A 22,878-nucleotide genomic window follows, 5' to 3' on the forward strand; every position below is an offset into this window, starting at 1 on the left:
GTAACTACTCATAAAAAAAGCTGAAGTAGGGATCCCTGGGTGGCGCAGCGGTTTGGCGCCTGCCTTTGGCCCAGGGCGCGATCCTGGAGACCCGGGATCGAATCCCACATCGGGCTCCCGGTGCATGGAGCCTGCTTCTCCCTCTGCCTGTGTCTCTGCCTCTCTCTCTCTCTCTCTGTGACTATCATAAATAAATAAAAATTAAAAAAAAAAAAAAAAAAGCTGAAGTATGTAGCACAGTATATAAATGACAGCATGCTATCACTCCCCTATTTACCCAAAATAAAGCCTTCCTCTACTGCCTCACCCTGCTGAGGGCAAGTACTAGGACTCAGGTGGGGTTCCACAGAACACTGCAAGTAGTCACTACTAATCAACTAGGACTGGCCCTCAGTATGAAATCTCTCTGCCATCTCAAGTGGTTCTATATCATCATTTTCACACACGAGAAAACCTAAGCCTCTGGAGACAAACTGGTTGCTCACAGTAGTGGAGACTACTGGCTGTTCCTGCAGTGTCCACTCCCTCTCTTAGCAACAAGGCTCTAAATCTATTCTAGGCAGCAATGCACTCCCAGCCTCCTCTGCAGCCACATATGGCCATATGACTAGACTCCAACCAATTACAAACAAGCTGAAGCATATGGTACTTCTTAGAAGAGTGTTTTAAAGACAGAAATTGCACCCTTGGTCTACTCTTCCTCGATTCTACTTCAGTGGACATGGATGTAATGAGTAGTCCTCTAGAAGCCATCATGAAATCTGAGGGCAAAGGCCTTATCCTAGAAATGTCTGAGCAGAGAAATAAAAGGAACCAAGTCCCTGATGATTTTGCAGTGCAAAGGTACCATACCAGGGCTAGCACCTACCCTCCAGGTTTGATGTGAGAGAAATAAACATTCCTATTCCAGTCACTGTTAGTTAGGGGTTTTCTTTCACATAAAGATAAACCCAATCCAGACCCAGGAATAGAACCCAGGGATCCTGACACAGAGACTGTTAATCTGCAGATATGTAGAAAATACCTGTAAAAGTCACAAAAGTAAAATAGTGTCTTTTTTTTTTTTAAGATTTTTATTTATTTATTCATGAGAGACAGAGCGAGAGAGAGAGGCAGAGACACAGGCAGAGGGAGAAGCAGGCTCCACGCAGGGAACCCGACGTGGAACTCGATCCAGGGACACCAGGATCACGCCCTGGACCAAAGGTAGTGCTAACCTGCTGAGCCACCCGGGCTGCCCAATAGTGTCTTTTTAGAAGCTGATTACCATAATTATTTTATCTTACCATTACATATTATCTAATTATAGTCTGATCTACATTGTGACAACTACATTTTTAAAGACCATTTAAATTCTCCAATAATATGGGACCCCTGGGTGGCTCAGCTGTTGAGCGCCTGCCTTCAGCCCAGGGTGTGATCCAGGTGTCCCTGGATCAAGTGCCACATCAGGCTCCCTGCATGGAACCTGCTTCTCTCTCTGCCTATGTTCTCTGCCTCTCTCTGTCTTTCATGAATAAATAAAATCCTAAGGAAATTCCCCAATAATAAAAATCCACTTCTATTTCAAAACACCTTAGTGAAATAAGAAGCAAAAGTTAGGGGCAGCCTCATTTATCTCAGTAAAAAAGTTGAAAAATAATGATTTTTGGGGTGGCTGGGTAGCCCAGTCGGTTGAGTGTCTGCCTTGGGCTCAGGTGGTAATCCTAATCCCAGGGTCCTGGATGGAGCCCCTCTCTGCTCTGCAGAGTCTGCTTCTCCCTCTCCCACTCCCATTCCCTCCTCCTTGTGCTCTGTCAAATAAATCTAAAAAAAAAAAAAAAAAAAAGGCAAAAGACGCAATGATTTTTATCATTTGTATCTCAAATAGTTTTTGTTCTTAGTCTCTTAATTTGCAAAACCATCTGCTTCCATTTTATACTGATATATAACAAACCACCACAAAATCTAATAGATTAAAACAACCTTTTTTTTTAAGATTTTATTTATTTATTCATGAGAGAGACAGAGAGGCAGAGACATAGGCAAAGGGAGAAGCAGGCTCCATGCAGGGAGCCCGATGTGGGACTCGATCCTGGGTCTCCAAGATCACGCTTTGGGCTGAAGGCAGGCGCTAAACCCCTGAGCCACCCAGGGATCCCTAAAACAACCATTTTTATTTATTCATAATTTTGCAATATAGGCTAGACTCAGCTGCCTGGTTCCTCTGCTAGTTTTACCAGTGGTCACTTCTGTAGCTGCATTTAATGAAGAAATTTGACAATGGGCTGAACTCAGCTGGGACACTGGGCTTCTTTTTTTTCCGTGTAGTCCAGAATCCCTCCCTGTCCACAGTTTCTCCAGCAGGGTAGGACCTGCCTTCTTATGTGGTGACTCGGGCTCCTAAGCGTGCAAAAGCAGAAATTCCTGGCCTCCTTCAATCTTAGGCCCCAAACTAGCACAGAGCCATTTTTGCTGCATTCGACTGGTTAAAGTGAGTCATAGGGCAAGATAAGATACATGGGGAGGTGACCATACAACAGCATAAATTCCAGCAGGCATGGTTCATTGGGGGTCACCAACATAATCGACTACCTTCTCCCCCTTAATTACTGTGCAGGTTAAGACCTTTATGTATGATCTATAGCATGTGATCACCTCTCTGAGGCTCAGCTGTCTGAAAATGAGGGTTTAGATGAAATGTTCTTAGAATGCTCACCTGGTTTTTAACATTCTATGACTCTAAGTATGTATGTCTGATATGAGTAAGCTTGGCCATACTAACCAAATACTTCAACCTTGGTAGAACAATTAGATGGTGAGAGCTTTAAGGTAAAAAATATAATTAATTCTTTAATATGTTTCATATTGTTACTTTACATGCAACTGGGTGCTTACTCCAGACATGTGGTATATGCCACTAGGATCCCCAAGATCAGGAAATCAGGAAGTTGTTTATTTGTTACTAGGCTCCACTAAAAGACGGAATTAACAACACAATCACACAGACTTCCTACAACCACTGGCTATGCTGCTTCTAATGTAAATGATTATACTAAGAAGTAAAGATTAAAAGTGACCCAGTATGAAAGACATAAGAAATCATTTAAACCACCTGAAAGGAAATCTCAGGAAGACCTACTAATAAAAACAGGGTCGGCAGTAATATGAAAAAAATCACTATGACCACATTCACAAGTTTGGATAATGAAAAATTTTTAATAATTCTGTAGTAACAGTACTACATATACAGCTTCAAGAACTGCTTTTGCTCTTCATGTGTTCCTCATAATAAGAAACATTCTATAGAGATTTCTGCTGACCTAGCTTTTTTATCTTTCTTCTTTTTGTCTTTATTAGGGACAGCTGTGCAGAAAGGAAATCTTTATCGTCCCCTCCCACCCCCAATAACTACTACATTATTTTATGCCATGACATTTTTATTTTTTTTTAAAGATTTTATTTATTTATTCATGAGAGATGGGGGGGGGGGGGGGCAGAGACACAGGCAGAGGGAGAAGCAGGCTCCTTGCAGGGAGCCCCACACAGGACTCCACCCCGGGACTCCAGGATCACGCCCTGGGCCGAAGGCAGGTGCCAAACCGCTGACCCACCCACGGATCCCCTGCCATGACATTTTTAGAGTGAGTCTGACATCTCATCACATGTCTGTCCCTAACAAGTTCTAGGATATCAGAAAAATGTTGATAACTGATGATAGTGACAATAACAAATATTACCAAATTCTTATAATAGTACCTCTTAATAGCGCTTAGTTTGTGCCAGACACTATTCTAAATTCTACACGTACACAAATTCACAACAATCCTAAACTAGGTGTGCTAGTATGTGCACTCTGTAGATGAGGCAACCAAGGCAGCAAAAAGTCCAGTAACTTCCCAAAATCAAGCAGTTATTAAGTATTGGAACCTGGATTTCAATTCAAGCAATCTTGGTACTTAAACCTGTGATATCCCCCAGAACTTCGTTTTCTCATTTGTAAAACATGATTATGGCTTCACGTTATTGGTTTTTTAAAAATTGCATAGAGGGGGATCCCTGGGTGGCTCAGCGGTTTAGCGCCTGCCTTTGGCTCAGGGCGTGATCCTGGAGTCCCGGGATCAAGTCCCGCGTCAGGCTCCCGGCATGGAGCCTGCTTCTCCCTCCTCCTGTGTCTCTGCCCTCTCTCTCTCTCTCTCTCTCTCTCTCTCTCTCTCTATCATAAATAAATAAATCTTTAAAAAATAAAAATAAAAATTGCATAAAGGGGCACCTGGGTGGCTCAGCTGGCTAAGTGTCCAACTCTTGGTTTTGGCTTGGGTCATGGTCTCGGGGTTGTGAGACCGAGTCCCGCATTGGGCTCCATGCTCAGCAGAGTCTTAGGATTCTCTCCCTCTGCTCCTCCCCTCATCTGCTCTCTAAAATAAATACATAAACAAACATAAATAAAAAGTGCACAGATGTACATACAAGAGTATATACTCCCCAGAAGTATTAATAATGTTATGTATTCTTCCAAATAACTTTCTTTTTTTTTTTTTTAATTTTATTTTATTTATTCATGATAGGCACACAGTGAGAGAGAGAGAGAGTGAGAGAGAGAGAGAGAGACATAGGCAGAGGGAGAAGCAGGCTCCATGCACCGGGAGCCCGACGTGGGATTCGATCCCGGGTCTCCAGGATCGCGCCCTGGGCCAAAGGCAGGCGCCAAACCGCTGCGCCACCCAGGGATCCCCCAAATAACTTTCTATACACAAAATATCTGCATAAAATTTGGGGTTGTGTGCCCTTTACAAAATAGAGTTAGTACTAAACTTACTGCTTTGCAACCTTTAGAAGTTTTTCCTCAAGTCAACAAATGTTTTAGACATTCTCCCACTTTGGTACCCACAGGTCCATCTCTCTGTCCTGATAAACTGCATGGCAGGTCCACTGATGGGTATTTTGCTGCAGCCAATTTTTCTTTACTCATTTTCTAATTTTCTCTGCTGCCATGAGCATCTTTGCACATACATACTTGCCCATTTGTAGGAATCTATTATAATTTCCTTTCTAGTTTTTATGGGCTTTCTTGGTCCCTTCCTACCCCACCCCCACTATGTCCTAAGAAAAGCTCTTAATAAAGTACTTAATAAAAGGACTAAATTCCACAGACACTCCATATTCTCAGTGATTTCAAGGAAGTCACATCTTTAATCACTTATCCTAATGGAGCTCCTAAGCTTCAATGCTACACCCCCAAATACTCCCAGACGTTTCTATCTCCTCGACATCTATGCCAGAAACCAAATTTCCTCCCCTGCACTGACTGAAATCTCTCTTCCTTTCCATCCACATTACCAACAATATACCGTCTGCCTTGATCACCTCACACCATGATTATTGCAACAGGCTGTTAATCTCTGCCTCCAGGTAACTCCTCTCTTCATATTACCAGGGTGGCTTTCCTAAAATAGTTGCCATCAAATCACCAAGTATTACAGTACCTACACTCAACTGTATAAAATGCACAAAGAATACAAAGTAATTTGATAACATGACTGTCCCCTGGAAGACTGCAAATATCTGCTTTTTAAAAAATTAACTTAAAAAATAAAATAACCTGAGTATAAAGCAGAGCAATTTGAAGACCTGTAACACACCACATATTAAACCTGACCTACAAGATGTAGTCCCAAATAGTGTTTTAGATCTTAATTGAAGATACTTAAGAAGAGATTTCACATAAAATTCCAAGTTCCCAGTCTCTCTTGAAAAACCAAAGTATCTAAAAAAACAACATCTGACAGTCTCACATGGCAACCATCAGCCAGAATTGTCTATCAGCTGCACTTAAGCAAAGCATAAGATTCCTAGAACCCTTCAGGCTGTTTTTACTCACCAATTTTTCCCCAACTCAAGGCCTTAAGTTATGTCAGCTGTCTTTCAGGATCTTACAAGCTGCATGCAATCATTTCAATTACCTACCTAGTCCCTGTAAACAGTTTATAACCCCTGGACTACAAAGCCCAAACTCATTAGCCTGGCATTCAAGGACCATCATGGCATGACCCCAATTCCCACATTAAGCCTCTGTTCTAGTCACACTCCACCAAGAAAATACATTTTACATTTCCTGCTTCAATAACTTCACTCACACTGCTACCCCACAACACACTCTAACTTTCTCACTATACTTGACTAAATCCTATCAATCCTTCAAGTTCTAACTCCAAATCTTGCAGATCCCTGTTGGCCACAGTGATCTTTCTTCCATAGGTGACTGTCCACCCCTACATGCACTTAACACTTACAGGCTCCTTGAATAACATGTGCCAAACGAAAGATCTAAAAAGTTACAGGAGAGGGACACCTGGGTGGCTCAGTTGTTTAGCGCCTGGTGTTATCCTGGAGTCCCGGGATCGAGTCCCACATCGGGCTCCCTGCATGGAGCCTGCTGCTCTCTCTGCCTGTGTCTCTGCCTCTCTCACGAATAAATAAATAAAATCTTTTAAAAAACAAACAAAAAAATAAAAAGTTACAGGAGAGTATTTCCCAGACTTCTTAAAACAATTTCAACACTTGTGTATCATACATAGTTACTGCTTTCACAAAATTAATACCAAAAGCAAAGTCAAACAACTTTCCCATCTTTTACATGAGAATTTTTTCTAGACAAAGGGCAAAAAGAGCTGTGTCATCTGTTTCTCTTGTGTTCTTAAGCCTTTCAAATTCTGCATAGAGACCGACAATTCCCATCACAAACTCACAATTGGTCTTTCCATTAAATTTTCACACTAACCACAAGCATACATTTATATGCAGGCCATCACCAAAGAGAGAGAGAGAGAGAGAGAGAGAGAGAAGAAATTGTCCCTATTTCACTCCATAACTTTTGCAACTCCTACTGCCAAGAAGTTCTGAAAATAGACACTGTAGCACAAACATGATAAAGACAATTTTTAAAAAGAGGAGGAAGGTATTAATCAGCTTGTTGAAATTTAAAGATGGGCCAAAACAATAAAGGAAAAAGAAAGGGAATCTCTCTCAAACGCACACACAGACTGGTAAATTTATTCTATATCAGCTAAAAATTATGTTCAGTCCAAACATCTCATGGATTAAAAACTGTATCAAATCCTATGCAAGGTATCTTATACCTCCCCACCAGCCAAGATCACAGAGAGCATCTAATCTATAACTAAAAACTGACCATTTTCATTTTGGAAATGAGGTTTCAGGGAAGCCCTTCAGTCATAGCTACACGTGGCTTAACGATACAAAGTTGGACAAGCACTATCTGATTGTGGCCTGGGGAATACCATGAAGTTTTGCAAAAAGGTGGGGGGCGGAGAGGGGCGGGTAGAGCAGTGTTTTTGTGACCCTGCAAACTGACTACAAATATGGCATAGGCAGAATTAACTGAGCTAGTAGGAAAATGTATTAAATCAGTATTTTCAGAATGGGAAAATAATTCTGATACTTAATTCACATGGAAACCCATGTATATCAAGTTTATATAGTAATAACCAATATACTGAACATAAAATTGAATATTAGACTAATAACATTCTCAAAGACTAGAGATTTCATGAATAAGACCAACAAGACAATAGCAAACTACAATGAGGTCAGGTTGGAGAACAACCACCTAACAGATGAGAGGCTGCCATTCCTGGACCAGCTTTTCAAGTACATTAAAACATTCCAATGCTTATTAAGTACCAGAGACCAGTAATTGCCAAAATTTCCATGTATCTAATTTCTTGAAAAATAAAAAGAATTACTATCATACAAATTACAAATTTGCATTATCTCAAGCATGAATAATAACAGTGGTATCTTTCGACTACAAATTGTTGCTTTATGAAACTGCATATATTTAAATGCAATCCACCTTTTTTTTTTTAATTTTTATTTTTTTATTTATTTATGATAGTCACACACAGAGAGAGAGAGAGAGAGAGGCAGAGACACAGGCAGAGGGAGAAGCAGGCTCCATGCTCCGGGAGCCCGACGCGGGATTCGATCCCGGGTCTCCAGGATCGCGCCCTGGGCCAAAGGCAGGCGCTAAACCGCTGCGCCACCCAGGGATCCCGCAATCCACCTTTTTATTTCAAGTTCACAGCTATGGAAATGAGATTTTTAAAAGGGGAAGGGACTTACAAATATAGAATAGCAACAGTCATCTGCAGCAGAGTTTTTTTTTTTTTCTGTCCCCTCTATGACATCACTGTGTTGTGCCCAATTTTCTACAACAATAAGGCTCAAGGTGGCTTTCTAATAACAGTAATTGCCCTTTGAAAAGAAAGTGGTTCAGTATATAAAGAGAGTTTTTTCAAAAAGAGTCAAGGATAGTGCCTCAGAAATCCTATCCCCACCACCTGCTTCTCCACCACCCCCACCCCCACACCCACCCCATCCCTAACATTAACTTTGTTGACTTAGTTAAAAAAAAAATACATATATATATATATATATATATATATATATATATATATGGTAGAATGGTTGTCTTCCCAATTTAGTAATGTGAATATATATTCCAAGGAAGGAAAAATAATATCAAAGCTTTGGTAAAACATTCCTAAATATTAACAGAGAATTACACCTCTAGTTTGTGCCTACTCTGTGGCAGGAGCTTCTTCACCAATGGAAAGACCTGTACCTCTAATAAATATTATAAACTATTCCAAATAACCAATTATTAGATAGTCCTTACTGTTAAGAACTTTTAAACAAATGTAAATTTCACTGTTCCACTTCACATTTGTGCAACAGGAAATCCTTATAGATCTACTTTTCAAAATGCCTCTAAGATCAATAGCTTCAGTTTAAAACTCTTGATTTTAGTAAACAATTTTAAGATAACAATAGTTCATTAAAACTAATAACTATATAAATACGATAAATCAAAAATTATCTAACAGCATAAAACAAGAAAACGCTAAGCTTACTTACCTAATTATTAAAAATTCAAATATTCAAACTCAAAGAAAGTAAAATTAGCAGAGCATGGTTACCCTCTTTTTCTAAATCCAAAGACAAATACGCAAACCCACTTTAAAAACAACTGTCATAAGACATCTTCTCTAGCATAAAACCACCCAGTTGGTGACCATCCAAGTGACAGGGCCAACTTAAAAACTTGCATCTCCATTGCACTTCACAAAACATACTTTTTTTTTTCATTTCTTAGATAAGTATTTGCAGTCCCATGTAATTTTAGCATTTACAAACCTAATTTACATCTGTTACAGTGCCGTTTCACTTTCAGGATCTTCACTACCCAAGTGTAGGGTCCTTGCAACACCGTATAGAGACACACAACTGAAAATTCTTCTCTTTGCTTTCCAGCTCACGTATTAGTTTCCACTTACATGTTTCTAAAACAAATGGAGATTCATTCCCTTCAAAGGACACACCTAATTTTTTAAAAAGCACTAAAAAGTTTGGAATCACCAAAGTTACCACTAAATTTCGTATAAGGAATGCTGAATCACCTCTCAAATCCAAGAAAGAAAACTCTCTTAAGACTTAGAATTGTGCTAAAGGTTTCCCAAAGTATTGATGTTTTTATACTGTTAGCATCATTCTGTAGAAATTTTTTAATTTCTCAAAGGACTGCTTTTTCTTTATTCGTAAGATGAGATAAAAATTAAAATAATATACTGGTAATACCCTAATCCAACCTTTCTTCCGGTGTACCCAGAGGCTGCACTAATACAAATGAACTCATTTCGATCTCAGGGGAGCTGTGTCTGTGTGCTTGTGTGTGCGCGCGCACGCACTTGCATGTGTATGGGTGAGGGGCGTGACAACACAGATGGGTCTACTCTTCCTACAGCAAGGATCTAAGAGCAAATCTAAAACATATCAAATTAATATTCAGCAAGAAACCAAGAGGAGTCAAATGGGAAGCAATTAAGTTAAACCCCAAATAAGGCTTGATATACGTTGCTTTAAAGGACACAAAAAAGTGACAAAGTTTAAAGTCACTTAAAACACCACTTTCCTTCTCCAAATGCCACTTAATAGAGAAATAATAATAATGGCATATTTTTATAGCAGACATGTCATTACAATGCTCGCTAGCGGCATAATAAACTCTAACTTTGTATCCCAAAGAGGCGAATGCAATAATGTACACATATCCTGTACTTGTTTCTCTCATGATTTGTCATAGGTGGTAAGAGCTGGAAATAAAAATATGGAGGCAAGTTAAAGGGCCTGAATCATTTTCATTGTAAAAGGACAGCAAAGCAGGAAAGAGAACATCCAGCCGGGGCTTCGTGGGTTTCCCACAGCCCTGCCTGGCTCTGCCTCGGTGAACACTGCTGCTTCTACTACGTACCACCGAGCATAACAGTAAGATCACCAACCGAAAGCGCCCGAGCACAGCAGCAGCAGCAGCAGCAGCAGCAGCAGCAGCAGCGGACTCTGCGTAAACGCGCCGCTCTCCCCCGCGTCCCCCTGCACCCTTCCACGCCGGCGGCTCAATGAGCTGGGATCCCAGAATGAAATGAGTAAGCAACACACGCCATTCTACAACTTCCGAAGACAGTCGCAGACCTTCCATGGCACCGTCAGGAGCCGCAAGAGCCCAGCCACTCGCTGCATGCACTAAAACGGGCTGTTTCATCTCCAAGCAAAGTTGCCGAATGACCGCTTTGTCAAAGACATTTCCAGTAATGGAATAACCCAAGTCTAAGTCCCGCTGCGTGCTCGGGTACCGAGGAAACCCCTCCCCAACCCGGCTGCAGCTCGGGGTGGGGGGTGGGGGGGCTCCCAGGACAGAAGTTGGGCCACATTTCCATCTGCATTCCGTCCGAGCTGACGTGCCGTGCACGCCCGGCCTGCTGCGCGAAGCCCGCTCCGCTCCCCAAACTTGTGCACGCTCTGCCCCGGCCGCGCGATCACACCGGCGCCGAGTCCCGGCCCCGGCGGTGCGGCGGCGGGGGGAGGGGACGGAGAAGTCGAGGGACTTCCTAATCTATCATTAGAAGATGAAAGCACCGGCTCGGGAGCAAGGAAAGTTCAAGGGGCAGCTAGCTGACAAAGGGAGGCGGCCGGGTCCTGCCGGCGCCCCCTCCCCCGAGGCCGGCGGGGAGACCACCTGGCCCGGCTCTTTGACAGCTCCGCGAGTGTCCCGCGGCGGACTGCTTTGTAGTTGACAATGCGCGCGTCCGGGGACCACCGAGGTGTGCGGCGCTGTGTGCTTCCCCGCTGACCACGCTAGGCCGGGGAGAACCTCCCAGAAACGTCTCCCAACACAGATGCACCAAGAAAAGCCGGGCGCAAGGGCCAAACTAAAAAGTAAAGTGCGGCGGCGGCGGCGGCGCGGGCCGTCGGAGCCCGGCCGGGCGGAGTGAGGTGCGGGCGCCCGCGGGAGGCCGGGCCGGGCCGGGCCGGGTGGGGGGCGCGGGGCGCGGGGCGCGGGGCAGGCGGGCGGCCAGCCAGGCGGGCGGGCGGGCGCCCCGGGCCGGAGCCGCGCGGCCGCCGGGCCCCACCCCCACCCCGCGGGGGCGGCCGGGGGCGCGCGGGGGCAGGGGGCCGGGCGCGCCGGTGACAGCTCCGGCCCGGCGCCGCGGCTGGCTCCCGGCCTGGCTCCCTCACACTCAACTTACTTCTTTCTGGCTCTCTGGAAAGGGGAAGCGCCATCTTTGCGAGGCCGGCCCCGAGGTCTTTTGTCTGCGGCTGCGGGGCTCGGGGCCGGGGCTCCGGGCTCCTCGGGGGGTGGTGGCGGCGGCTGCGGCTGCTCCGCGCTCTTGTCCTCCTCCGACGACATCCTAGTCACCAGGAAAGACACATGGATCCCGGTCCTCCTCCTGGGGGGCTCCTCCCGCCGCCGCCGCCGCGGCCGCCGCCGCCGCTGCTGCTCGGGTTCCTCCTCCCCGGCTCAGCCTCTCGCATTTCCCGCAGCCCCGGGAGCAGCAGCAGGTACCGGGAGAGGCGGCAACATGGAGCGAGCAGGACACGCACTCACACACATACGCGCGGGCGCGCGCACCTCGGCGCGCAGGGGCCGGGCGGGGGGCGGGGGGCGGCGGGCGGCGGGCGGGGCGCGGGCGGGAGGGAGGGGCCGGCCGGCCGGGCGGGAGGTGCGGGCGGCGGCGGCGGCGGCGGCGGCGGCGGCGGGCGGGGCGGGGCGCGGGCGGGGGCCTGGCGGTGCGGGCGGGCGGGCGCGGGCGGGCGCGGGCGGGCGCCGGGCGGGGCGGGGCAACTCAGGGGGCGCGGGGGGCGCCGGCCGGGGCTGCGCCCGCGCCCCTCCCCCAGCGCCCGCGGGCGGGAGGAGCCAGGGGCCGCGGCGCGGGGGGCGGCGGCGGGCGGCGGGCGGCGGGCAGGGGGTCGCGGCCCCGCCGGCCGCCCCTCCCCCGCGCGGGCCGCGTCGGGCCGGGCGGCGGCGGCGAAGTTTTGACAGCTGCTCCAGTTGTTGTTGTGGGTTCCGGGCGGCGCGAGCGCCGGCCCCTCAGCGCCCGCGCCCGCCCTCCCGGGCCGGGGAGGAGGAAGTTTTGCGGGTGTGCGTGTAGCACACACAGACACACACACGACCGTCGCCGCCGCGCGAGGGCCGCGCCGGGTCTCCCCCGGGCGCCCCGCACCACAGACCTCTCAAACTCGCCGCCGTCTCGCCCACACACGGCCGCCGCGACGCCCCCGCCCCCTCCCCCACTCCTCGGCCCCGCCGCCCCCCGCGCGCCGCCGCTGCCACTCACAGGGCTCGCTCCGCGCATGCGCCGCCCGCGGACGCGCCGCCGCCGCTGACCTCACCGCCCCTCCCCCGCCCCCGCTCCTCCGCCCGCCTCCCCCCGCTCCGCTCCCTCCCCTCCCCTCCCCTCCTCTCCCCTCCCTTCCCCTCCCTTCCCCTCCCCTCCCCTCGGCTCCTCTGACGCGGCCGCTGGGGCAGCGCCGCGACTCCGACTCCGGCTCCGGCTCCGGCTCCGGCTCCGGCTCCGGCTCCGGCTCGGGAAAGCGCCAAGCTGCGGATGAGGCGATCCGGGATCGGGGTCGCGGGACTCCGCGGCGCGCGCCTCTCGGAGAGGAGGGCGGCGGGGCCGCTGGGGCTACGCTCGGGTTGCCCGGGAGCCGGCGGCCGCGGAGACTCCCCTCCCCACACAGCGGGGACCCCGGGATCCCCGGGACCCCGCCCCGCGGCCGGCCGGACCGAGCCCCCGGCGCCCCAGCAGCTCCCGCGGACGCCGAGTGCGCTGCGACTTCGCCGCGATCCGATTCCGGGGAGAGTTTCGTTATTGTAACGTCATTTAAAAAATGGGCCAGAGACGGTTTGTAGAGCTGTCAGACAGAAAGAAGGGTGACATGTTGAGGAGCCAAGACGCCGAAAGACACCCCCCTCCCAGTAACAACCGCAAAACTCGATCTTGGCGGGGGGGGGGGGGGGTTGTCCAGAAATGCGAGGATTTCCGAGCCACCTCGCGGTGCGCGAAAGTGGGGCTAGAAGCGGGGGAACGGGCACTTTCTCGGGAAGGACCGTCACACGTGTGGACGTGTGGACTCTTCTGCTAGGGAGGTGACTCCTCGGGGCTTGGCTTCACATTCACTGCCGACCGGTGTGCGTGCACCAGCGTGTGTGCACCAGTGTGCGTGCACCAGCGCGTGAGCACCGGGGGAGAGTACCAGGACCTATCAGCATCTGCAGAAGGATGGGGATGAGCTGTGCCGCGCGGAGCGTGCCCTCCGGGCCCGCCCCACCGGGGACCTTCCGACTGCGGGTCCTCCCGCTCCGCGCAGCAAGCTCCGTGCGAGGCCCCCGCTGCAGGTTCCGGTTTCGCAGCCAGGCTCTTCGCCTCCCATGACTCCCAACAGCCAGAACTTAAACTTTGAATTGTGTTTTCTATTTGGGCAAAGAATACACAGTTTCATTTCCAGAGCCTGTGCTGACCAAAAGCAGTTCCTTGAAATGGCTGAAATGAGGAGCCTGAGAAGATAGTCATTTGAATTCCTACGGGGCTTAATCCTTGCTGGCTTGTTCAAGTTTCCTAAATTTACAGCCACGGGATTTTTGAGACCGGGGAGAGGCTGACGTGGTAAATGCACACTATAAATTAAAAGTGTCCGATTTATAAATAGAAGTGCAACATGTATATGCCTAATGATAAATTTATGAAGCAGTATATTTAAAGTTTTTTCATTCCTCGTTCTCTTCAATTTTCTTTTCTTGCACATTACATTTTAAAGTACACTTTCAAACATTGGGTTATGAATCCAAATGCTTTTCTGTGTTCATTACTGAAATTAGAGCAGCCATTTCCAACTGTGAGTTTCACATGCACAAAATTATACATCAGGATATTTCAATATACTTCTTCAGCACTTGGGAGAATTTAAAAGAGTGTGTGCAAATTGCAAGTCACTCCTGCTGGAGAGAAGTTTTAAAAGGAATAACTGAGGACAGAACAGAAAAGTGGGTAGAATGAACAAAAAGCTAAGAAACAGAGGTCTGTGCAGTGATGCTTCTGGAAAGAAAAGATGTTAAGGGATAGGAAGTCCAGCCTTAAATCTCCATTCCTTCAGCTACTGTGAGCAGACAAGCAGTTGGGATCTGTTTAAATAGAATAGCAGGCTTGTGGGCCTGAAGTTCGCATGGGTAGAGCAAATAAAATACAACTCAGAAAGCAAAGGAAGGATTCGAAGAATACCTGTTTAACAAAGTTTTGCGAAGGTTTTTCCATGTCCATGATCCAAATTTCAGAGCCCTGAGACCACAATGGCAAAAAGCCAAGAGTCATGTAGCTGAGGTTACTCAAAATTATAAAATCAGAAAGGCACAAGTGTCTGGAAGCACCAAATGAAAATACATATATATATACTTTTTTCATAGGTACACAAAAATGTAGGTATTTTTAAAACAAGGTATATATACACCATAATATTAGCAGTAATCATCTCTGAAGGGTTGGATTACAAGGGACTTTCACTTTCTATATGACATTTTTCTATAATGTTTGAATCTTTCAGAGCACATGCAGCATAATATGTATTAAATATTTAGAATGTGGTTTGGGAGGTGAGGATTGTTATCTACACCAATGAAAAACCAACATCTCATGAAACTAAGCAAAATAAGACCCTCAAGGAGTCTAGCAAACAAGGGATGGTAAATAAAAATTCACAGTACAATAGCCATTCTTGCTAATGGAGGCCTATAGATGTCACTGATACGGTCTTTATTTAGAGTTTGTCTGTTTTGCTGTGTTTTAGTGAATGTAAAATATTTATAAGCCTCTCTCATAGGTTCACTAGTAATTGTCTCTCTCTCTCTATCTTTTTTTTCCCTGTAAAGTCTTAAACTCCTCAGGGTTTTTTAGGAAGCAAACTTACTGTTGTAGAAGGACCACTGAAAACTTAAATTCTACACCCTCTAATCTTTGTGTTCATGTTTTTACTGTTAAAGTTTCACTTTTGCAGTCGTAAGATATCAATTTTTGTCCTTTTTCAGTAAAAAAAAAATGTTTTGTTTTGTTTTTAAGATTTATTTATTCATGAGAGACACAGAGAGAGAGGCAGAGACACAGGCAGAGGGAGAAGCAGGCTCCACGCAAGGAGCCCGATGAGGGACTCCAGGATCACGCCCTGAGCCAAAGGCAGGCACCAAACTGCTAAGCCACCCAGGCATCCCCCCCCCCTCCAAAAAAAATGTCTTTAAAAGAATTTCAGGGGCTTGTGGCTGGCTCAGTCTGTAGAGCCTATCACTCTTGGTCTCAGCAGTATAAGTTTGAGCCCCATGTTTGGTGTAGACATTACTTAAGAAATAAAATTTTAAAAGAATGTCAATCATTTAAAATTAGTTCATATTGGGACACCTGGGTGGCTCAGCGGTTGAGCATCTGCCTTTGGCTCAGGGCATGATCCTAGGATCCGGGATCAAGTCCCACATGGGGCTCCTTGGTGGAAGCCTGCTTCTCCCTCTGCCTGTGTCTCTGCCTCTCTCTCTCTCTCTCTCTCTCTCTCTCTCTTTCTCTCTCTCCCTGTGTCTCTCATAAATAAAATCTTGGGATTCTTGGGTGGCTCAGCGGTTAAGGGCCTGCCTTCAGCCCAGGGCATGATCCTGGAGACCCAGGATCAAATCCCACGTCAGACTCACTGCATGGAGCCTGCTTCTCCCTCTGCCTATGTCTCTGCCTCTCTCTCTCTCTCTCTCTCTCTCTCTCTCTCATGAATAAATAAATAAAATCTTAAAAAAAATAGAATCTTTTTTTAAATAATTAATTAATTAAAATTAGTTCATATTTAGTACATAGTGTGTTTTAGCTTTAAAAATTCTTATTGCCTTACAGGAGTTATTTCAGTAATATGTACCTGTTGTACAGAAAAATTAAAGGAAGAATCAAAGAGGTAATTAAACAGAACATTCACCTTCAAAAATAATTTGTGTGTAAGAGTGTGAGGCATAAGTAGATGTTGTGCAGCACATTTCATATAGATATGAATCTTGCCCTCTAGGGGTCTATGATTTAAGCCTGGCACTACTTAACAAGATAAACACAAAAAAGGGCAAGCAGGCAACTGAAAAATAAACATGGGAATACGTACAAATAGAAAGATTAAATATTTACATCCATTGTGTACAAGACCATGATCTTAATAGAAATGCATCTGGGGATGTGGGGGGAAGGGCAGAGGTGGAGAAGTCAGCAGACAACCCTGTCTATTTAGGAGAGAAATAGAAAAACATTGTGCCAACAAGTGGTAGCAACTAGAAACCTACCCCCTACCTCCCCACAAACCCTCGCCCCGCCCCCCCACACACACAGGTTCCCCTTTATTGATAATACAAGACTACTACTGCGTTAGTTAGTTTCCAGGGCTGCCGCTACTAACTACCACAAGGTGGGGGGCTTAAAGCAACAGAAATGTATTCTTTCACAGTGCTGGTAGCTACAAGTCCAAAATCAAGGTGTTGGCAGGACTGGTTTCTCGTGGTAGGCTCTAGGGAAGAAGCTGTCATGCCCCTCGGCTCCTAGTGGTTGCCCACAATCCTTGGTGACCTCGGCTGTAGAGCATCCCTCCAATGGCCATCCTCCTGTCTCTGTGCCCTCACGTGGTGTTCTCTGGGTATGTGTCTCTTCTCCTCTGCTAAGGACCAGGCATATCAGAATAAGGATCCACCCTCTGGACGCCACACACACACACACACACACACACACACACACACACACACACACAGTGGCTCAGCTGGTGAAGCGTCTGCCTTTCAGCTCATCAGGTCATGATCTCTGGGGCCTGGGATGAGAGTCCATCTAGGCTCCTTGTTCAGCAGGGAGTCTGCTTCTCCCTCTGCCCCTCCCCCCTGCCCGTAATCTCGTTCTCTCTCGTGCTCACTCTATCAAATAAGTAAATAAAGTCTTTAAAAAAGAATCCCCCCAGTACAGTATGACCTCACCTTAATTATTCAACTCAATTTAACTACCAAACAGCCTATACTGGTGCCTACTCTCCTTAGCAGGTCAAAATGTGTGCAGGAAAATGTATATAATGAGTTAACTGCAGACAAACTTGGCACAAAATATTCACGTTTCTTTTACACCTAATCAATTTATTTATAGAATAAATAAAATCCAGGTGAATTTAGCAATGACAGTGTCCACATAGTGAGAAGTAAAGTTGCAATTTAGCAGTTCCTTGGTTAGTTTAAGCTATGTAAAGGTGGGTGAAAAATTTTTGGTCCAGGGACACCTGGGGGGCTCGGTGCTGAGCATCTGACTTGGGCTCAGATCATGATCCCAGGGTGCTGGGATCAAGCCCCGTGGGGAGCCTACTTCTCCCTCTGCCTGTGTCTCTGCCTTTCTCTGTGTGTCTCTCATGAATAACTAAATAAAATCTTAAAAAAAAAAAAATCGGTCCAAAATGTACAGTTTGGGGCCTGTTTCCAAGGTCAAAGACAATGACCAGACCCTCACATTCCCCTGTGCTGTGAAGTGAAATGGATGAAGATACCACAACATAAAATCATGTACCTTTACAATGGAAATGGAACTCAAGTCCCACCCATCACTCTTGAAGTCTCATCTCCTCAGCATGGCTCCCTGAGCCTGCCACCTGGCCAGCCAAAGTGTCCATCCCCTCTGCCCTGCCCCCCTTCCTCCCCACAGGGAGCTCCAGACTTCAGAATTACCTTTGTTTGGTTCATCAGGCTGTCCAAGCCCCCTTCATTTCTCACGTGGCCAGTTCCTGCTTCTTTAGACCTCACCTCCATCCCTGACCGCCACTCTCCCCATGCCAATGACAATGTGTCACACACACACACACCGATGCTTCTGCAAGCCCCATGCTTCCCCCATACCAATAGCTCTCAGGGCCTGGAAAGCGTCCCACCCTGGCTGTCTGTATCATACCCGATGCCCTAGTGGAAAGGGCTGCAGTTGTCTGCCCTTACTCATCTTTCATCTCTATGATTCAGCAGCTGCTCAATAAATAGTTGTGGAATAAGTAAAATAAATGGGAAAATGTATGTTAAGTGTTAAGAAAAAGAGCTAAGGTGATTTCCCCCAACATATACCAGGAGTGTTTATTTTTTAAAAAAGAAACTGCATCCATATAAACAATGTAAACATGCATACTTTGCTATATTTTGTGTACATTTCTATAAAGAAGCAGACTAGTCATCTTTGCCCCCATCCCCAACATTTGTTATATGACACTCTTCTCAGGGTTACTGGCTTTCAGAAGCCTGGGCCTGGAGGCACACACCTGTTTCTAAAGGAGTCTCCAAAATCAAAAGAGGTCAAAACAGTTGTCCACAGTTTTCAGACACCATAATATCTCCTTAAAAAACATTTCTCCCAGTCACCATAATGTTGAGAGGGAAATGATTATAGAATAACTCATATAACATGGATCACACCATCCACTTATGGAAAACTGCAAAAATCCACAACAATCTATGTAAGAATAGAAGTGCAGGGTCATAATGTTCATCAAAATGCAAACCATGATTATCCGAGCTGGAATTCCAAATGACACCGGCTTTCTTTGCATTTTTCTTTTTAACTTTTATAATGAATAGCTATCATTTTTACAAAAGCAATCAAGTTGTTTTGGGAGGAAAAGTTTTTTTTTGTTTTTCTTCCAAAATTATCTCCATTTTCCCCTTAATTATATTTCACTCTCACAGGTATTTCTTTCCTTTTCTTTCTTGCTATCATCTTGTCTGAGGAAATATTAAAACAATGCCCACCGTACAATCATGATTCCTGACTGGTATAATCAGGTTCAGAGTTCTGGGGCTCCCCCTGCTTGGGGACAGCTGCTATTAAAGTAAAAAGGGTTTTTTCCAAACGAAAAATGAATGGTATTGCTCTGTCTTTCCCCTATTCTTAATAATCGTAATCTTCACCACTTCCAGCTGGTGCTCTGCCTAACACCTACAGAAGTTGTATTCATTTGGTGCAAATCTCTTCCCCTCCCCGTGTCCACGTTCCTGTCCCTTGGAATTCCCCATTCCATTGAACATAGTGGGTGCTCAATAAATATTTATGAAACTATTACCCCAGTGGGCTGCATTTGAGGAAGAGGAGTGAGAGAGCCAGGGAAGGAGGGCAACTGGGAGGAACTGAAATTCTAGGGGCTGAGTGTAAGACAGACAGAGAGGGGCTTAAAGTCACTGCCAGCGGTTTTCTACTTTTCCCACCACTGGGAGGCTAGACACTGACCCTCAGTTGCAAACATTATAGTTTTTCTGTAGGTTGCCAGCATCCTTCCCTCCCTTGTCTTGACCTGACTTTGCCAGCTCGGTGACATCTCTGTCACTGGAAGGAGGAGGAGCATCACACACCTGCAGCCGGGAAGGCAAACAGGCCTGTAAACACTGTAGAGATCCCAATGAGCAGCACCAACGGTGGGGGTGGCCAAGGAGGCCCAGGTAGACAGGTAACAACACCTAGCTAGCAGCACACAGCCCTCCCTGAGCAAGTACAACCAAACCCCTGCAACTACAACATGCTCGGCAGGAGCTACCACTTCATTGGGAACGTGACATGGGTGGGTATTTCCACTGGCTCTCCTCTCCACTGTCTCCAAAGTTTATTTATTTATTTATTTTTAATTTATTTATTCATGACAGACACAGAGAGAGAGAGGCAGAGACACAGGCAGAGGGAGAAGCAGGCTCTATGCAGGGAGCCTGACCTGGGACTTGATCCCGGTGTCTCCAAAGTTTATTTATTTATTTATTTTAAAAGATCTATTTATTTATTTATGATAGACACAGTGAGAAAGAGAGAGAGAGAGAGAGACACAGGAGGAGGGTGAAGCAGGCTCCATGCCGGGAGCCCGACGTGGGACTCGACCCCAGGACTCCAGGATCACTCCCTGGGCCAAAGGCAGGCTCCAAACCACTGAGCCACCCAGGGATCCCCTGTCTCCGAAGTTTAAATGAAACTCTGGGGGCAGCCCGGTGGCTCAGTGGTTTAGTGCCACCTTCAGCCCAGGGTGTGATCCTGGAGACCCGGGATTTTATATATATATATAAATATATATATAATATATAAATATATATAAATGTATATATAAGATATAAATATAAATATATTATATATATTATATATATATATGAATATATAAAATAAATGTAATTCTGGGGCCTGGTGCATAGGAGTGGGTCCCTCATGGGCCAGTGGCCCAGACCTGCCCCCCACCCCCGCCTGCCCGCAGGGCCTCCCAAACTCGCAGCATCCTTCTGTGACCTCATTCCCTGCCCCTGGTTCCATGTGCCACTCTGTGACTTCATCACGGGAATCCCTGGTGCAGCTACCAGGCTCCAGAGGCCCCCAGAGCCCTGCTCCTTACAGACCAGTCTGGGGAGTGGTTGAGGGCTGAGCTCTCTGCAGGAACATCATCCCTGCCGGATCCGGGAGCGCCCCCTTCTCCAGACAGCAGCTGCTGGGCATTGGGCACCTTTCTTCGCCGACCCCCCTCCAAGAAGCGCCCAAGGTCTGCTTCCGGGCGCCCCCGCCCCCCGCTTCCAGAGGCGATGGCCGGCGGAGCCACAGCGGCGCCGCCTCTGCCCGAGCGCCTGGGGCCAGGGCCGAGACGGCGCGCCAGGGGCCCGGGGGCGCAGGAGGAGCACCTGCTTTGCAGCGTGCCGGCGGCGCAGACCTTGGCCAGGGTCATCCGGCCTTGCTACGGGCCCCACGGCCGGCAGAAGCTCCTGGTCACCGCCAGAGGAACCACCGTGTTCACGGGCTCCGCGGCGGCCATCCTCCAGGCACTGGAGCTGGAGCACCCCGCTGCGCGGCTGCTGCGCGAGGCGGCCCACAAGCAGGCAGAGAGCTGCGGCGACGGCGCGGCCTTCGTGGTTCTGCTGGCGGAAGCCCTGCTGCAGCAGGCCGAGCACCTGCTGCGCGCCGGCCTGCCCCGCTCCCAGCTGCGCGAGGCCTACGCCGCGGCCACCGCCGAGGTCCTGGCCCTGCTGCCCTCCCTGTCCATCCGCTCGCTGGGGCCGCTGGAAGATCCCTTCTGGGCCCTCTATTCGGTGATGAACACCCACTCCGCATCCCAGATGGACTACCTGACCAAGCTGGTGGCACACGCTTGCTGGGCCACCAAGGAGCTGGACGGCAGCTTCCACCGCGAGCGCGTGGGGGTGTGCACCCTGCGAGGGGGCAGGCTCGAGGACTCATGCCTGCTCCCGGGGATGGCCCTGGCCGCGAAGCCCTGCGGCCAGGTGATCAGCGTGCTGCACGGGGCCAGGGTAGCTCTCTTCGTTTGCGCCTTTGGGCCAGCCAGCCCAAATGCACCTGCTACGGCCCGCCTCTCAAGCTCTGCTGACCTAACTAAATTTAGGAAAGGCAGTGAACAGCTGATAGAAAAGCAGGTGGCCCAACTGGTAACTGCATCTATTAACGTGGTGGTGGTGTGGGGGAACATCAATGAGAATACGCTGACTCTGGCCGATAAGTATGGCATCATGGTGATTCAGGCCAGGTCCCGGAGGGACATGGTTTACCTGAGTGAGGTGTTGGGTACACCTCTGATGCCTTATCTGATTCCTCCCCTGAAGCCAGGGAAGTGCCAGAGGGTATACCAGCAGGACCTGGGGGAAGGTATGGCCGTTGTCTTTGAGTGGGAATGCCCAGCCACCCCTGCCCTCACCATAGCCCTCAGGGGGGCCACCGCAGAGGGGCTGAAGAGTGCAGAGCAGGCTGCCTACCACGGCATCGATGCCTACTTCCAGTTGTGTCAGGATCCCAGACTGCTCCCAGGAGCTGGGGCCACAGAGATGGCTCTGGCAAAAATACTCTCAGAAAAAGGAAGCAGGTTGGAAGGGCTTAATGGGCCTGCCTTCCTCGCATTTGCACAGGCCCTTCAGTCTCTTCCCGAAACCTTAGCCGAGAATGCAGGCCTAGTGGTCTCAGAGGTCATGGCAGAGATGAAGGGGGCTCACCAAGCTGGGAACTTGCTGGTAGGCGTTGGGGTTGAGGGGATCATCAACGTGACCCAGGAAGGGGTGTGGGACACCCTGGTAGCCAAAGCCCAAGGACTTCGAGCCGTAGCTGATGTGGCCCTACAGCTCGTGAATGTAGATGAAATTATAGTGGCCAAGAAAAGTCCCATGTGTCAACAGGACTCGAATCCTGTTCCTAAGAAGGCAAAGGAATGCCTATCTCCTGTGAAAAAGTCAAATCCTTGGAACAATTAAGTAGCAATATCTGCAATAAAATGGGGATTGCCCAGAAAGGCACAAACACTTCAGAACGAATGCTTGCTGTATTTATTCCCTCCATGTTTCATACTATTAGAGTCAGTCTCTTTAGATGAAAACAACCAAAAGAACCACAAGATAAAAGTCCTTTTCCTTGATTTATTTCCTTTCAGATTCCTGGCTTTTTTTTTTTCATCTCCTGTTTCTCTCCATCATATTTGGTTCCTTTCCTCATAAGAGCAGGATTCAACTCTATAAAA

At 47.8% G+C, this 22,878-nt stretch overlaps 2 protein-coding genes across 21 annotated transcripts in view; one reads left to right on the forward strand and one right to left on the reverse strand.

Annotated features, from left to right (window-relative positions):
- Positions 1 to 12,001, reverse strand: part of KMT2C (lysine methyltransferase 2C) — a 284,078-nt gene extending 272,077 nt beyond the window's left edge. For all 20 annotated transcript variants that reach the window (XM_049094712.1, XM_025452148.3, XM_035699675.2 and 17 more), the window contains exon 1: positions 11,586 to 12,001. In XM_049094712.1, coding sequence (XP_048950669.1) covers positions 11,586 to 11,746 — 161 coding nt within the window. In that variant the 5' untranslated portion in view covers positions 11,747 to 12,001. The remainder of the gene's footprint in view (positions 1 to 11,585) is intronic.
- An 8,686-nt stretch (positions 12,002 to 20,687) lies between these two features.
- CCT8L2 (chaperonin containing TCP1 subunit 8 like 2) lies at positions 20,688 to 22,671 on the forward strand. Its single transcript, XM_025452123.3, has one exon. The coding sequence runs from the start codon at positions 20,948 to 20,950 to the stop codon at positions 22,613 to 22,615; it is 1,668 nt and encodes a 555-aa protein (XP_025307908.1). The 5' UTR covers positions 20,688 to 20,947; the 3' UTR covers positions 22,616 to 22,671.
- The last annotated feature ends 207 nt before the right edge of the window (positions 22,672 to 22,878 follow it).

Source organism: Canis lupus, chromosome 16 (assembly GCF_003254725.2).
Source record: "Canis lupus dingo isolate Sandy chromosome 16, ASM325472v2, whole genome shotgun sequence".
In the NCBI taxonomy this organism is placed as follows: domain Eukaryota; kingdom Metazoa; phylum Chordata; class Mammalia; order Carnivora; family Canidae; genus Canis; species Canis lupus.

Coding starts and splice junctions, on each gene's coding strand:
- CCT8L2 (XM_025452123.3), top strand. CDS start 20,948: ATGGCCGGCGGAGCCACAGCGGCGCCGCCTCTGCCCGAGCGCCTGGGG.